Raw genomic sequence first — 16,085 nt, forward strand, 5'->3', positions numbered from 1 at the left:
CTGCAACTCTCTAGGTTCCGCAACTCTAAACACCCTAAGTGTCCTAGTAAAAAGAAAAAAAAAAAGAATTTTAGCAAAAAAATAAACAAAAGAAACAGATAAAGAAAGGCAACAAACAAACAAAAGTGAACATAATAAAATCAAAATCATGTAAAATCATCAAGCCATCCAAGGAAGATAGAGTTCCATTGTCATTTTTGCACAGAACCATGCAAGGGGGCAGAGTTGGTTTCTCAGTTCGACCAGTGATGTTTGCCTGTGTGGCCGTATGTACCAGCAGACCTCAAGCCATGCCATTATCTGAAGACCACAGGAAGCTCTAATTAGTGGTGGTGAGAAAGGTAGACTACATATTTCATTGTTGTGTGTATGAGTGTGCAGCATTGAGCTAAAAGTGAACTCATTCTCCGAGACACACTCACAGAATACTCTCAGTCGGTCTCACTTTTGCTTACTTTCTGAACTTTCTTTTCTCACGGTGTTAGTATAAATAGAAAAAAAAGATTTTCAAAACATTTAGAGTTGCTGTGTAATGGAGGCAATGTTATGCATTACATTAAGACATTTTCTTTAAATTTTTGGAGAGGAATGTATCTGAAAAAGGAATGCAATGCTGTATTCAGACTGTTAACATCGTAAAAAAGCTCTGAAATTAGTAATTAAATAACCCTCTACTATTTATACATTCAGGCACTGAAAAATCACATGTCAATATGTAACTAAAAAAGATAGTCGCTCTCATTTTTCCCTTGGTAAGAACAAGGAAGCTGAAACCTTGAAGTTGGCAATTGTGTAAATGTTTCCTACCCAGTAGTAATGCCATATGCATCCCCTTTGCTCTTCTTTTGTGTGACAGTTTCCCCTCCCCCTTAAGTGCATTTCCAAACACTGACTTGGAGTCAGTGCTTTCATAGCCTCTCCTAAAGCTTTCTTCCTAACCAATGGGAAAGAATCCATGACACTAGTCTTTTGAAAGGGAAATCCAATGTTTTGTCTCACTCTCCTCACCGGACAAATAGATAGACGGACGGATGGGTGGACAGATGTCCTCCATGGCCTCAGAGGGCCAGCAGGTGAGCCGAGGCCCTCAGCTCCACAGGCCAACTTCTTCCCTCGTGGTTAAGGACTCTCTGGTGTGATAGCCAGCTCTCACCCCAGCGACCCTGAACTCAGTCATTTTTTTAACTATACAAGGGCTTTTACAAAAAAGCTAACTTGAACAGCCATACAATGGCTAAAACATAAACCATATCTCTACTTTATCTCGGTTTTTCAGTCATTTTTAAATTTTTTTGTCTTTTTCGTTTTTTGGATGCATTTGTGTTTTTTCTTGATTTAAGTCTTTGTTTGCCTTTCTTTGTTCTTTTGGAGTAGCTCTGATCCAGTCCTGTGCTGAGAGGCTCAGTCACAGAGGAATTGGTTTTTGGATTTGATGGGTGGGGAGGAAGGAGAGAGGGAATGGGTGGGAGGGAGAGAGTAAGGGCAAGGATCAGGTCAGGGGTCAAGATTTGGGTTCATTATTAGTCCAGACATGGACTTGCAGGGGTTATAGGGACGGTTTAGGATGGAACAGAATGAGGTGATGAGTTGGTTTGGGAAAGACAGGACTCGGAGGTGATTGCAAAGGGTTTGTCAAGGTTATCCGCTATCAGAGGAGGTGTGTGGCGCTGTGGAGGGTGAGCGCCGCCTGCGGGCGGTGGAAGTCCAGGATCGCTCAGAGCGTTCAGAGCGCTCCGAGGCTAGTGAGGCGGGCCGAAAGCGGTGAACAAAGCCGTCCAGAAAGTCCTGCTGCTGCTGGGTTATGGCTTGGGAGATGAGGCAGGGCAGCGCCTGCAGGCTGCCAGTCACCGAGTCCAGCTTGTCCTCCAATGTGCCGATGCGCTTGTCCAGCTCCTCACTGCGCTCCTGCAGCTCTGACACTAGGTCATACATCACATTCTGGGTCTAATGAAGGAGAGAAAGTAAATGTGTTTGGGGAGGTGAACAAACAAGATGACAGAGGAGGAGGGCAGGACAAAGGGAAAATTAAAGAAATAAAAAAGCTGCTTTATAACTAAATATCCACAAGTAGAGATACAAAGGCACAGGCAAGACAGATGTTTAGACATTAAACATTAAATTATGTTCACTGAACTCATATACAAGGATGAATAAAAAGAGGGCAAAAAGTTTAGAATCAACAAAATCATATGAAGAGATATTGCATCAGTTAGTGGTACATTTTTTATAAGTTTGTCCAAGGTTACATACAAATAACAACAACTGTCATTGTTTACAGTATGTATACTTCCCCAGGGTAAAAATAGCCTGTCATGTAATCATAAATTACATGATAAGACGAAAGCTGTGGTCTAAATCAGTCTTACACAGCCTGACGAGAAGAAAATGATGACAGGAAGCAGTATGAAGGCGAGTTGTATAGTTTCAGCAAGTCAGCATAGATCTTATCTTCCCACTGATTTAACAACCAGTTTCTCCAATCCATGTATAGCCAGAGAAGGTCTTTAATGCTTTATGCATTAGCTTGTTTTTATTGTTAAGGCACTTATTGTTCCGCAGTGGGGCCAGTGTTACTGTATGTGGTAATCTCACTGTGTCTGCATGAAATGCAATTTTATGTATTATGTGACATGCAATTTACTGGCCACCAGTGCAGCTCAGGTCACAGACTACTTTATACCTTTCTGTGTGTCTTTTCCAGATGTTTGTCCATCACAGAAATCAAATGTCTTAAGTATAAAACAGAAATCAAAAAGATTACTTCTCTGTAGGGCTCAAAAAGGAGACATTGAGCAGTTGAAGTACAGTAGGGTGTACACAGACGGATCTGATCATCGAGCAGAGTAAGGGTAAGTAAACACACATTAAAGGAGATGACCTTAGAACCTTTTAAATTACACACTGGAGTGCAAATGCCATCCACATCAAATGAGGCTGCAGTCATGCACCTCCCTTTGAACCCCCTCTCTGCTCTGCTCTGGTGGGTCAGCTGACGTCTATATACAGCAGGACAGAAGCTTCTGATGCATGACTGCATTCCTTCATTGCAGTCATTCATAGCATTTTTCAGCTTAGTGTTTTGGTTCAGTTTCAATGCTGGAAATAACATTGATGATGAGCAGCTAGTCACAAACTTTGTCTGTTTGAACTTTGTCATGTGTCATAACAACTTTATAAGGCGATAATATGTCAATGTTGTGTTTACATTTTATTACACTGTCCCCAAGTGGTAAGAAAAGTCTGTTAATAAAGGTTTAAGTCGTTAGCACTCCTTGTTTAATAATTATGTCTTCGAAGGTCACATATGTTGTTCTGTCATTACATTTATCCTAAAGCTTTCAAGACAATGCTAACATGAGAACACAATGGCTCCAAGGTTAAAGGTTCATATGACTCCTAACTGTAAAAGGCTATTGTCTGGTCCTTATTTTAACTACCTTCCCATAAATATGCCCTGTATCTTTTTTAAGGTTTTTTTTTTTGGAATTTTGCCTTTATTAGATAGGTCACAGTAGAGATGAAGGAAACCGTATGTGTTTAGCCTCAGACAGGAATCCATCAGCCTCCATCTTCTGGGACCTTCCTGATAAATGATTATCCAGTGAACTAAGAACTGTCAATCCAGCTCCAATGGCCTTGAGTTTAGATAAAGCATAAAAGAATACCGCAATAATCTGTGGCAAAAGCCCTGACTGACACTGACACTCACACCACAATCAGCATCAAACCCTCCAAACAATACAGTATATGACTTTTGGACAAAATGCTATTTAGATTTATATCATGTCACCTACTTCTTAATTTAAGTAATTGAACTTTAATTTAAAGGAATATGTCAATACTTAGGAAAACACTCATGCTTTCTTGCCAAGATTTAGATGATAAGTTCGATATCCCTCTCATGTCTTTATGGTAAATATGTAGCTACAGAGCTAGCTTGGCACAAAGACTGGAAACAGGGAGAAACAGCTAGCCTGGCTCTGTCCATAAATGATAAAATCCACCCACCAACAACTCTTAAGCTAACTAATTAATACATTACATCTTGTTGAATTCATACAAAAACCAAAGTCTAAAAATATCACATCGCAATGTTACAACAGGTATGTGCTGGTGGCTGCTGGTGGTGGCTTCATATTTAGCGTACAAACATGAGAGTGGTATCAATTTTCAGATCTAACGTTCAGCTAGAAAGTGAATAATCATAATTCCCAGATTTCCATCCCATTCCTTTAAAGGTGACATATTATGCACATTTCCAGGTCTATATTTTTAATCTGGAGCTTTACTGGTATATCTTTTAATAATTTACAGTTCAAAAAACTCCTTATTTATCTTATACTGGCTCTGTAAGCTGCCCCTCAGTTCAGCATCTGTCTGATGCAGGCTGTTTTGGCTCCTGTCTCTTTAAGGCCCCCCTACCGATGAGCCCACTCCGTTCTGATTGGCCAGCTCTTGGAAGCTGCCCCTCGGGAGACTTCCACTGGCTCCAGAGGTTACGTCAACAAAACATGAAACAAACTATAGTAGTAGGATTTCACTAGTTTTTTCATTCTTTATCCGAAATGTCAGCTATATATATAATATATAAGAGTGGATAACACAAACAACACTTGGAAAAACATTTGCAACCAAGGCTACAGAACAGACAACTGTTAATGGACATGAGCGATGAGCTGATGCCGTTGGCAAGGTAGAAAAAATGTTGCAAACGAAGCGTTCACAGCAGGCTGAAGCCTGGGCTTTTGACTTGCAGGGAGCATGTCTACACACTAACCTTGAGTTTTGGAACTTTGATGATGTGTAACATAGATAGCCAACGTCATAACAGTATATAAACAACAGAAAACCAGAAAAAGCATGATATGTCCCCTTTCAGTAATTGACTGTTCAGTGTAAAAAGATTTTGTATCCTTGAAAATACATCAGAAGGGAGACTTACCTTTGCCAGGTCCACCAAGGTGTTCGCCTGATCATTGAGTTTCCTCTGTTCCATCTTCACACTGCGCAGTCTGGGTGGAGGCACAAGGAGGTGGAAACAGGAAAAGGAGGGAAGGAGGAAGTGGACAAAGTAGAGAGGGGAGGAGGGAATAAAGAAGGAGAGGGGAGGAGGTTGTGTGCAGGAGTGGAGCGTAGAGAGACAGGTTGTTTGGGGTCATGAAGGGGCAGAAAGGGCCAATAGGGAAAAGAGAAGGAGGAGGAACAACACATTTTTTTATCAGGAGTGCTCTCTTGCCGATGACATTGAAAAGAGAGAGGACAGCCTGCATGCATTGTAAATATATACACTTTACATATCTATATGTATACATATATGGAGAAATATATATGTATACATATACAAGCATTCCTGGTCTTGGTCATTGCCATACCAACCAAAACATGCAAAATTACAGAAGCATACTACATTCATTTTGAAAGACTGTGTTTATCATGTTTTGTCATGGTCTTTTTCTTGCTATAACAAGATCTTTTTCTCATAATGCTACAATGCTTTAAGTAGTTATTTTTGCCTTAAATAAGTTCTTTTCACTGCAATGACAAATAGTCTTAATACTGAGAGATGATCTTGTTACAACACAAAAAGAATCGGTTTCCAAACAAGAGAAAAAAATCTCAATATAAGGCCAAAAAAAACGTACTCCTATTATGACAAAACATGAGGTTTTTTCCAGTAAGAATGCAATATGCTTCCATATAAGAAAGCTCCAAAAATCCATGTTTGAAATTAAAACATTCCCAACCCTTACCGCCCCAAAATAAGACATTAAAAACAGAAAAAGATGACATGACCTTTGTCAGTGCTACACGCAGCTCAGTGGTAGGACTTCATATATACACACTGGTCATTCAGTAAGCGTGCAGTGACTGTGAGTGACTTTGTGCACAATGAGATGTGGGTATTTCAGTGGATTTGTATGTGTGATTGTGCGTATGTACATGAGTTGATGTGTGTGTTTTTGCGGATGCCACATATAAAAGATGGAACCAGAAATAAACTGTCCAATGACACTGCTGAACATACGGCAACATAGACATTTCAAATAACTTGCGCAATGATAGACTGGACATGTTTTGTGATGCTTTCAACATTGTGCCTCCTTATCTCTGATCAAATACATTATGGCACTGTAAGAACTGTTAACGCTGATGTGAATAATGTGTCATTGTTGGCGGTGGCATCACACAGCCATCATCTGGATGTGCAAGGGGAAGAATTTCCCTGTTCGGCAAATTATGAGACAGGATGACATTCAAGGGCATTTATTCATGTGCAAATCAGTATATCAGAGCAGAGTGAGACTGCTTGCTTACGGCTCTATCTCTGTGGGAAACCGTTTCAGCTCATATGTGTGTGTTTGCTCGGCTTTGTTATCCCTTATGCCTGTCGAAGAATAGGGGCTAAAAGCTAAAAGCACTACTTATTAGTGTAATGCATCATGGGTACAATTTTATTCTACAAAAACCCCAACCTACGTGTTGTGTCGTGTCTTTTTGTACAATGTATTTGATGGTATGTGCTTTGTCATTTGATCTCATATAAGAAAGGAAAAAACCAAAGCAAAAATCAATATTAAAACAACAGCAAACATTTCAACCTCATTAGAACTACAGTACATTACAGTGTGTGTGTTTATGTCATCACAAAATCATCAGGAGTGTAGGATGAAGTCTGTTGATGCAGGTTAATATAGCCTCCAGAGCAGCTATATTAATCATGGGCAACATTATACAGTACATTGTAGATGATTATGAACCGCTGGCCAGGCCAACAAAGCTCCAAGCTCATTCTGTGCAAGATGCTTTTTCTTTCACACGTTCTCTCCAGACAACCCTCCACTATTGAAACCGGTGGCAAAATGTTGATGCTTATTTTTGTTTCATTCCATTCAAAAGGGGGATGGGAGGGAGAGGGAAGTAAATGGAACACTGAAGTAAAGTAAAAACGAAAAACAATTCAGCATCCAGCATTTTTTTCCCTTTTTTTTTTTTGGTAACAAACGCTTTTTTTCATGCATGTCAAACGCAGACATGGAGAAAGGAGGAGGAGGAAGGAGGAGGATGTTGAGGAAACAGTAGGAGGAGGATACATAGAAGACTCAACTTACTTCTGAGCTCTGCAGTGATAGAGCAAAACAAAGACAGAACACAGTACAGAGTTTTAACCCCACAACATTCACGAAACGAGTGAAACCATTACACTTCTCACTGTAAGCACAGGGTAAAAAGGGGGCTGGAGGGAGAAGGGTAGGGGTAAGGGAGGGGAATAGGAAGGACCATTACACTAGATTGCAGTCTGTGTGCTTGTGTATGTGTATGTATGCGTGTGAAAAGAGAGTTGACATGTGTGTGAGCATAACAATCACAGGAAATGGTACTCTAGGAGAGGACATTGTAGCAATCACTAGAGGTGACTCACAGCTAGGGCTATACATTCTTGCAGTTTAATGGAAATACAACTAATATTTAAATATTTTGTACCACAAATAAGATTAAAGACAATCACATGGATTGAACATCTTAATAACTATATTTCAACAACATTACTTTTTGGGCATGCTCAGTATTTCCCCTTGGTGGTTGGTGGTGAAGAACACTGTCATATTTCCTTTAAACATTTTATTAGCTTACATGTATCAAAGGCAGTGCAGGACTTACTGGTGAATGGCTTGGAGAAACTTGCGCTGGTGTTTCCGCACCTTGGCATGGTCTATCTTCTTGACCAACTTGGTGTGTTTGTAGATGAGCCATGTTTCCCTGAGTACATTGGCAGCTGTGTTCTTCACCTGTGAAACAAGGTTGAATGTGATGTTTCAGGAACTTCTCTAAGAGGTTGCACTGGTACATATTGAAATTCCAGAGTAAGGCATGCATTATTAATATAATTCTCTGAAATAAAAAGAAACAAAGGAGAAAGGTAAAAAAAAAAGTCACAAGTAAACTTTATTTCTATAGAAAAAAAAGGTTCCAAGAGTTATAAGGTGCTTCACAGGTGTATATGAATTATATGAATTATAACAAGAGTTTCAGTGAATAGTCAAACAAAGAGAAATTAAAACATAAACAAAATAAAGCCATTTAAGCCATTAATATGCAATAAGTGATAAAATGTCAGCCAATTCAGGTTTGTATAAGCTTTTTAAAATGTGGCACTGAGTTAATCTGACGCTGATAGAGAGATTGCAAGTTACCATGTTGACTATGTAAGGTAGTAAGATGAGTATCAATGTAGTAAAAATACACCCTGTAAACCAGTGGTTCCCAACCTAAGAGTCAGGACCCCTAAGTAATCACTAGATAAATCTGAGGAGTTGCAAGATGATTAACAGGATAAGAAAGAAGGGGGGGGGGGGGTGTTTTGTTTTTTGTTTTGTTTGTTTGTTTTACCTTTCTCAATTTCAATTCCAATTTCTCTTGACTTGTTTAATGGGAAGTTTTACCTCTGGATAGTTTTAGATAGGTACTAGGGGTGTGGCTGAATCTGAATCCGGTATTTGGAAATGCACAAATAGTGGGTTTTTACGAATAATTACTTTGTACAAATATTTTTAAAATTATTTGTTTTTGGGAAGAAGAAAAAAAGTCAAATACCAGCACACAGGTTGGTTACATCGCTACCTTAGTCTCTCTCCTCTGCTCTGCTGTGTTACATCTATCAACAGGTCTCACCGAGGGGAGTCACCCATCTGCTTCATGATGCACATTTCCTTATTTGGACATCACTCTTGGATATGGGGGTGTTCCCCAGAGATAAAGCTCAGCTACAGACACGCAAAAAGGGATTCTCCATAACCTATTGTTCTCCTTCCCCTTTCCCCAAAGTTAGGTTGTAAAAAATAAGCGGAAAATGAAAAGTGCAAAGCAATAATTACCTTTGAAGTTCTTCCCTACACCTTACACACTGTGCTGTCTCTGTGTTATGGGTGTATAAATAGCTACAGGTCTGTCTATGCAGTGGCGGGGAGCCGAGCTTTTATGTTCTGGGAGACTGGAGTTTGAGACCCAGTGTGGGGACCTCCTTCGCAAGATTTTTATTGATTTATTGATGAACATTTATTTTACACTTTAATATCCTAAAATTAAAACTGTAATAAAAATGTTGAATTTTACGCCTATTTCCACTTTTATTCAAATACAAATAATTTTGTTACCTCAACAAATACAGATACAAATACTGGGCTCTCTGCACATCCCTAACTTCTACTTTTTTAGGCATCTGTGTCAGGTGCTTGGACTGTGGCATACCTCCTTGTAGGTCTAGTTTTAGTGTAATTCTGTAGGCTTCTAAAACTGTTCAAATTTCTAAATCTGAAACTTAAATTTACAATCTGAAAAATGAAAAAAAAAAAAAACCTTTTTGGTCAAAGTGCTCACAACACATACTAATATGCAGCCTGTGATGAGGGGTCATAAATGGACAAAGTTTTGTTTGAAGGGGTTATAAGCCAAAAAAGTTTGGGCACTCTTGCTGTAAACAGCAGCAATATATGATGACAATTACTTGGAAAAACAGCACAAAACAGTGACTCACTCGTTTGCAGAGTTGTGTGTCCATCATGAAGTTGTGGACATGCTTCTCAGCCTTGGTCAGCTCCAGCTTCCTGGCAACCACTGCAACCACCAGCGCAGTGCAACCAGCTCCCTGTTGTTCAAAGACACAGTTAGGCCCAAAACACAGCAAACAAAATTTTTGAAGCTTTCAAGGGGCCATTTATTCACTTTCAAGTTCTATTCGACAGCTAACTGGCTTCTAAAATATCCTGTTACAGACTGTCACAGCCTTTTAATGTTTGTGGATCACAAATTGCTTTAAATATCACATATTAAGTGATCTATTTAAATTACACAAGTAAAAGGTGTACTTCTTTTTTCAGTAAATCAGTCAAAGTCAGAATGTAGCCGGCAGTGAATGTAGTCAAAGCCGAAGTTTTATAACTCTAATGAGAGTTATCCGGTGAGAATGTTATATTACACTGAGTGTGGAGAAGGGAAACCTACCATAATCCCTGTAAGCAGACACACGCCTTTCCCACAGTACGTGTGTGGTACCATGTCCCCGTAGCCAATGGAGAGGAAGGTAATAGAGATGAGCCACATGGCTCCCAGAAAGTTACTGGTGACTTCCTGTTTGTCATGATACCTAAAGTAACGAAGATAAGCAGAGGTGGGAGACACACAATGAGTAAAACTGAACGCAGTTTTTGGAAGGTGAGCATGCTGAGGAATGGCATGTGTGAATGCTGTGTGAATCAAACAGGGGTGGTGGGTGGAGGTGGTGAGGATTGAGGAGGAGGAAGAAATCATGGTGCAAGGTGTTACACCTGTTTTGTGAAAAGCCAGTTTGGCACACAGTCTAAAAATGCACCAAAGTCCATTCTGGGTATAAAAAAAAACAAAAAAAACAATGAAGGTAAAAATATATGTTCAATGGATTTGCAAAAGAGGCTATAATTCATTTGTATTGTGCTTTGCCTTTAGATCATTTCTCTCTGAGACAGTTTGATGGAGAAACATGTTTAAAGAGTAGGAAGCTTAAATTGATATGTATTCAGGAAAGAGCAAATAGGATCGGTTTTAAAAAATTGATGAAATGATTTCAAAGAGATAGCAAAACCACTGAACATGTGTTTCATGTTCAGTGTCTGTCAATATAAAAAATTAACCATTTGGTGATATGAAATGATATTAGAGGGTATTCAAAAAATGGGTCTGAGGCTAAATCACTTACTCTGGTTGCACATTAGCATAGAAATTACAATTTTTGAAAACATGTTTCAAATGACAAAGAGACAGGCCATGTTGCCGTAAGTGACTGGATAAAGAATACCGCAGGTCAGACTTGATTTGACAACCCAACAAATGTAATGTCAGTGCATCCAAAAATGCATATACTGCTGCATTAAATCAAACTAACAATTGGCTTATTGGTCACGGTTTACTGCAAATCTTCCTCCATAGAGTTTATGCTGCCCCCAAAAAAGGTTTGGTAATGCAAATCATCACTTCAAACATGTTGGTTGCTGAAAATAGCTGACAGCCATGCTTGAATTGTCAGTCCAAAGGCCCACAGTGCATATGCAAAGATATTTCTATAAAAAAAAAAAAAACACAGTGTACAAAGCTGGATTGATGATGACATTCCCATACCTTTTGCGGCAAGACAAAAGTCCATCACAGAGGCAAATCTGCCTTATCCACCCACCCTCATTCAACTCGCCTGATTATTCCCAATGAGCTGTCTAGGAGGAGATCAGATAAGATTTAATTTTGGAGTTAAAATCAAATATTCATTAAACACTTTGAGACAACATCTCGCTAACATCCTTCTGACAAGACATTGTAGATGGAGTCTAATTTCTTGGGATTTTGCAAAAGCTTTTCTAAAGGGGATTCTGACTGGGCCAATCATGAATTGCTAATGACTTCAAACTATCCAGCAGTGACCCAGCATGTGGACTCAAAATGGCCAGAACAATCACCTCTAATTAGCGCACACGTACAGTTGGGAACACCTGGGGCCAGACTATGAATTTCTTTAGTTGTTCTTTCCACCAGAGGTCAAAAACCTGAGTTGGGTTTGTAGAAATACCCACACTTCCCTCTCCTCCAAGACAGTCCATTGTTATCAGTCTTATAGATGAACTAATCATGCCTTCTGCAGTTCTTAAAACTCTCACTTTCAAGTGTCTATTCATGCTCAAAGTCAGGGGGAAAAATAACTATGAGCACTTTTTTCCCTTAGAATGACAAAAGAGTGTGCGATCTGTGGGATTCAAGCTTCTTAAATGACATGCAGAGAAGCAGTCTGTACAATACCATGCAGGAATAAAAAAGATGTCTGCATCCTGCATGCTTCAAAGCCAGTATATTGAGAGCAGGGGAGCGATGGGAAAACCTGGGGTCCATTTAGAAATGAAAACCACCTCTGACAAATGCTGCAGTATCACCAGGTGGAAGGGGATTGTACGTCTTCTCGGACTGCTTTCATTTGTAAACAATGGGGTAGGATTGGATGAGTAACAAAGGAAGAAGCTCATTGAATTTGACACCCCTGTCTCTTTTACCTGCATCCCAACACTTCACCAGCTGCCCTTTGATAGCTGCCAGGGGGTTTAACTTGATCAGCTGGCTAAATATTGTAATTACAAGTGACTAGTATGTTAATTTCATTCATCTTGTCATCAAGGCGTGCAGAGAGTGAGTCATGTCTTGAAGGCAGGGCAGAAATGTGCTGTACCTTTTAGCACAGTGAACAATTTATTACAGTGTAATACAGTGGCTGTCTCTCTGTTGTAAATATAACCCATAAATATGCTTGTCAAAAATGCAGAAAGCATCGTTTTTTAAACAATAAAATGGTTTTAGTGATTGTTTTATTATCTGTGTTCCTAGTGCTAGATGTGGCAATATCTTTCAACACATATATTTCAATGATTCGCTACTCAGAAAAAGAGCGGGAGACAGCAATACGGGACCAGAGACAGAGGCTGATGGGGGGCTAATCAATAGCATTTTGGGGCTCTCAATATACTGTGTCAAGTTTTGGAATAGCATGGAGAAGAGCTGGCACCACTTTCAACCTATTCCAGGACAAGAGGTATATAGTGTCTACAACAGACAGTTTTATCCCCCACTTTTAAATTCTCCCTGACAGACACTCTGCAGCGAAAGCATTATCCTACCATCACTTACTCAAATATTTCAGAGATGACATTATTTATCCAATATAGTATAAAATAATACAGTAATTTACATCCAAATGGGCTCTAACTCTTTGCTTCTGCAGTGGGTGAGGGTTAGAGGAGGGATTACGGCATGATTCACACAACATAAAACAAAAACGGTAAAATCTCCATGATTACATCTGTTAATTAAACTGCTCAAGAATTATATTCAGCAACATCAACTTCTGATGCGCAGTTCATTATAATACTTTTCTTATCAACAAAGCATCAACCGATCTAGTCAGCCCTGCCCATCACTGAGATGTAAAACTGACAGCATGTGCACTCATGAACGACTTCCATAGAGTTAAAAAAAAAAGGTTAATTTCCTCTGCCATTGTGTGTAGACGAACTCATGGTACATATGGTGAGTTCTGAGGAAATACAACAGCTATAGCTGACAGCACAACCTCCAAACAAACAGAATAATGATGGATCAAATGTGGAAAAAGCCACACACACACACCACCTGCCAACATACATACACACTCACATACAAATCAGCTGGATTATTTGAAATGTTTGTTAAAAAATGCTTCAATATTTTTTTCCAATTTAAGAAAATGTAGAAACGTCTATCCCACAATACTTAAAAAATACATGACTATACAATTTAATTATTTTCAATGCAAAGTTAGTTCTAGTTTTAGTCTAGTTTTTTTAAGGTCAGCAATTATTTCAAAAGCATGGGTGTCATTTTCTGGAATAACGCACTTACCATATATGAAATCTGTGAAACTGCCATGACACATATATTGCTGCTAAAGAAGAGAGCTGTTTGAGATATCAATAGCACATAAAAATTTCACTACTGTGTTTTGTGTCCATACAATTCACATCAGGAAGAAGAGGATAGAAAATAAATGTGTCTCTTTTAATAGAGATTCGTACATGCAAACCCTGAACTAAAATCTGTATTTCAAACTTCCTCCTGGATATACACATCCTTGCTTTCCTCTGCCGGTCAGCCACTACAGCAAAGCAAATGACCACATTCAAGAGCTGCGAGCGCTTCCCCTCATCTTCCTGCATTTTGGTTTCACATCAACAAAAACAAATTAAAAAGATTTTTCCAACAAGTGCAAGTCTTGTTGATATAAATGAATCTGAGCGCTGACTAAGATTACTTGGGGACAAATATGTTGGGATGCTCCTCGGGGAGTGTGTTAGTTGCAGTAAACACAAGCAGATTAAACTCAAAGTGTTGATGACCTAATTAAAAAACTGCAAACCTAACAGTGTTTTTATTTTTCTTTTCCAGCGCAGCCAATATGTAAAGCAAGCAAGCAAGCAAGCAGCAGACTGTAGCAATTTTATGATATGTGCATGATATGATATGCTTCCAAGATAAAACATAAATAAAAATCATTTATAATCAGTCCAGCTTATATTGTTATGTTTTAATTGCAGAGCAAATGAGATGATTATTTAGCATAATACAAGCATTGTAATATCTACATGTCTAAATTTTATTTAATGTAGTTAAAGTTATTTTTAAAATTGATATAGCATCTTTCAGGAACATGTACTGAGAAAGGAAATTGGAAAGTTTTAGCTTGTTTGGGAAAAAACACATTCATCCTACTGCAAACATCTGTATAAGAGCACACATTTGAATCACCCTACATTTTACATCTGTACTACTTTACTTCACTGGTTTCCCTGTCAACTGTAAAAACTGAACTGAAAGCTTGACTAAACTTACGAAAGGCTTTAACTGAACTGACAGTACAGTCTCATTTAATCTTTTTGTTCCGTTCATTTACAGTCCCCCTCCACTCTAAAATGTGTTTTTCTTCTCATTCCTTCAGTTGGTTTGTTTGAGCTTCACTGTGCAGAATGATGTATGTGCAGAGTTTGACACTAGAAAGCTGTTTTCACATTCATCTTCTTCTCTGTGCTCATTGAAAATGTGAGTTTAAGGGATGGGCATCCGAGCATGATTTGTGACTTCACAACTAGTTTGGAAGCTAATGTGGTCCAGTGTGCAACTTACACAAGTGTGATATTTAAACTTGAAGCCTCCAGTGCACAAACACTGAAAATTGACTTTTCTGTGAAGTAGGAGAAATCTTGTGTCCAGTAGTTAAACTTTTGGAATGAAAAATATTTGCATATTCATCGATTCTGGGTTTTTCAATGAGGGAGGAGGAGATCTTCAAATCTTAAGGATCTGAATGAGGTAATTTGACTCATTCAGATCCATATTAGACACATATTATTATTCCAAGCAGATTATTGATTATTGAATATGTGGAGGACATAAAGTACTGTGGTATGTGCAGTCATCTTCATCTCTTGGCATTGTGGCTGACTTTAACTCTGGTCAATTAATTGTTAAACACACCTGACCAGTTGAGGGGCTCAATGTCACACTGACCCCTCATCTGAAAATCAAACATGGAGGAATGGCGGTCTCACCAGGTGTGTTATGATTGTACAAGTTTACTGAACATAAAACATAAACCACAAGACATTTGTTGTGATTTGTTGTGTTGCAGAAACCAGACAACCATCAGCTCTGTATGTATCACTCCCTGTTACACCTACTGTTTATTTATTATGAGCAAAGCACCAATGGTAATATGACCACACTTTAATAATGAATTATACATTATGTCTTGCTGTCAACCAGCTCAGCTGTGAATCCAAAAGGGAAGACTTGGTTTTCTAGCTTTGTCAAAAAATTATCAAGTGTCTGCTACACTGGTATAACTGCTGAGATTACCTGCAAATCACTCTGCTAAGAATAATAAAGTAAAAGACATCCCATAAGCCCTTGTCACAGTCTTGTAGCACTCTACCCTTGCAAACTTTCATATTGAAGCTGAGCACTTCAGTCAGTGTTGTCACAAAGTCAGGCCCTTTCTGTGACCTGCTGTGCACGTCCTTCTTAATCTGCAATGCCACTAGACAGGAAGCCCTGTTCACGAAGCCCTTAATCTTAATGTTTCAGTGCTGGAGTGTGGTTATGTCTCTGGGGTCATCAGATAGCAAGTACCTTATTACAGATGTTCCACTGAATTAGGCTGGAGACACCAAAAAAGTGAGCTCTGGTATGCCGGTCTCTGTAGGGCCATTCTCACTAAAGACAGCTGTGAATAAACCTGTGTCCATGCTCTGAAAACAATGTTACAATGACCCCCATGTCATTTTGAAAAGGGTTTCTGCTTCCAGAAATAACATCCTTAAGGGAATTCTTCATATACCCAGTAGTGTTAGAGTTTACATTGCTGCAAACTCCAGCCGTCAAAACTTCAGGGGACACAGACAAGCTTTGAAACACCACTGCTCCACCTCTGCTGCCTACTCAGTACACTTAAGCATTTTCCTTCATGTTTCCAGTCATCCCAATGCATC

The 16,085-nt window shown here is 39.1% G+C and overlaps 1 protein-coding gene across 2 annotated transcripts in view; it reads right to left on the minus strand.

Annotated features, from left to right (window-relative positions):
• Positions 1-756: 756 nt before the first annotated feature.
• kcnn1a (potassium intermediate/small conductance calcium-activated channel, subfamily N, member 1a) overlaps positions 757-16,085 on the minus strand; it is a 47,657-nt gene continuing 32,328 nt past the window's right edge. The window contains exons 5-10 of one of the 2 annotated variants that reach the window (XM_044368887.1): positions 10,000-10,141; positions 9,533-9,643; positions 7,660-7,787; positions 7,110-7,118; positions 4,943-5,012; positions 757-1,944 (exon numbers count right to left, since the gene is read on the minus strand). In XM_044368887.1, coding sequence (XP_044224822.1) covers positions 1,639-1,944; positions 4,943-5,012; positions 7,110-7,118; positions 7,660-7,787; positions 9,533-9,643; positions 10,000-10,141 — 766 coding nt within the window. In that variant the 3' untranslated portion in view covers positions 757-1,638. The remainder of the gene's footprint in view (positions 1,945-4,942; positions 5,013-7,109; positions 7,119-7,659; positions 7,788-9,532; positions 9,644-9,999; positions 10,142-16,085) is intronic. The other variant, XM_044368888.1, reaches the window with a different exon arrangement.

The sequence above is a fragment of the Thunnus albacares genome, chromosome 12 (genome assembly GCF_914725855.1).
Source record: "Thunnus albacares chromosome 12, fThuAlb1.1, whole genome shotgun sequence".
In the NCBI taxonomy this organism is placed as follows: domain Eukaryota; kingdom Metazoa; phylum Chordata; class Actinopteri; order Scombriformes; family Scombridae; genus Thunnus; species Thunnus albacares.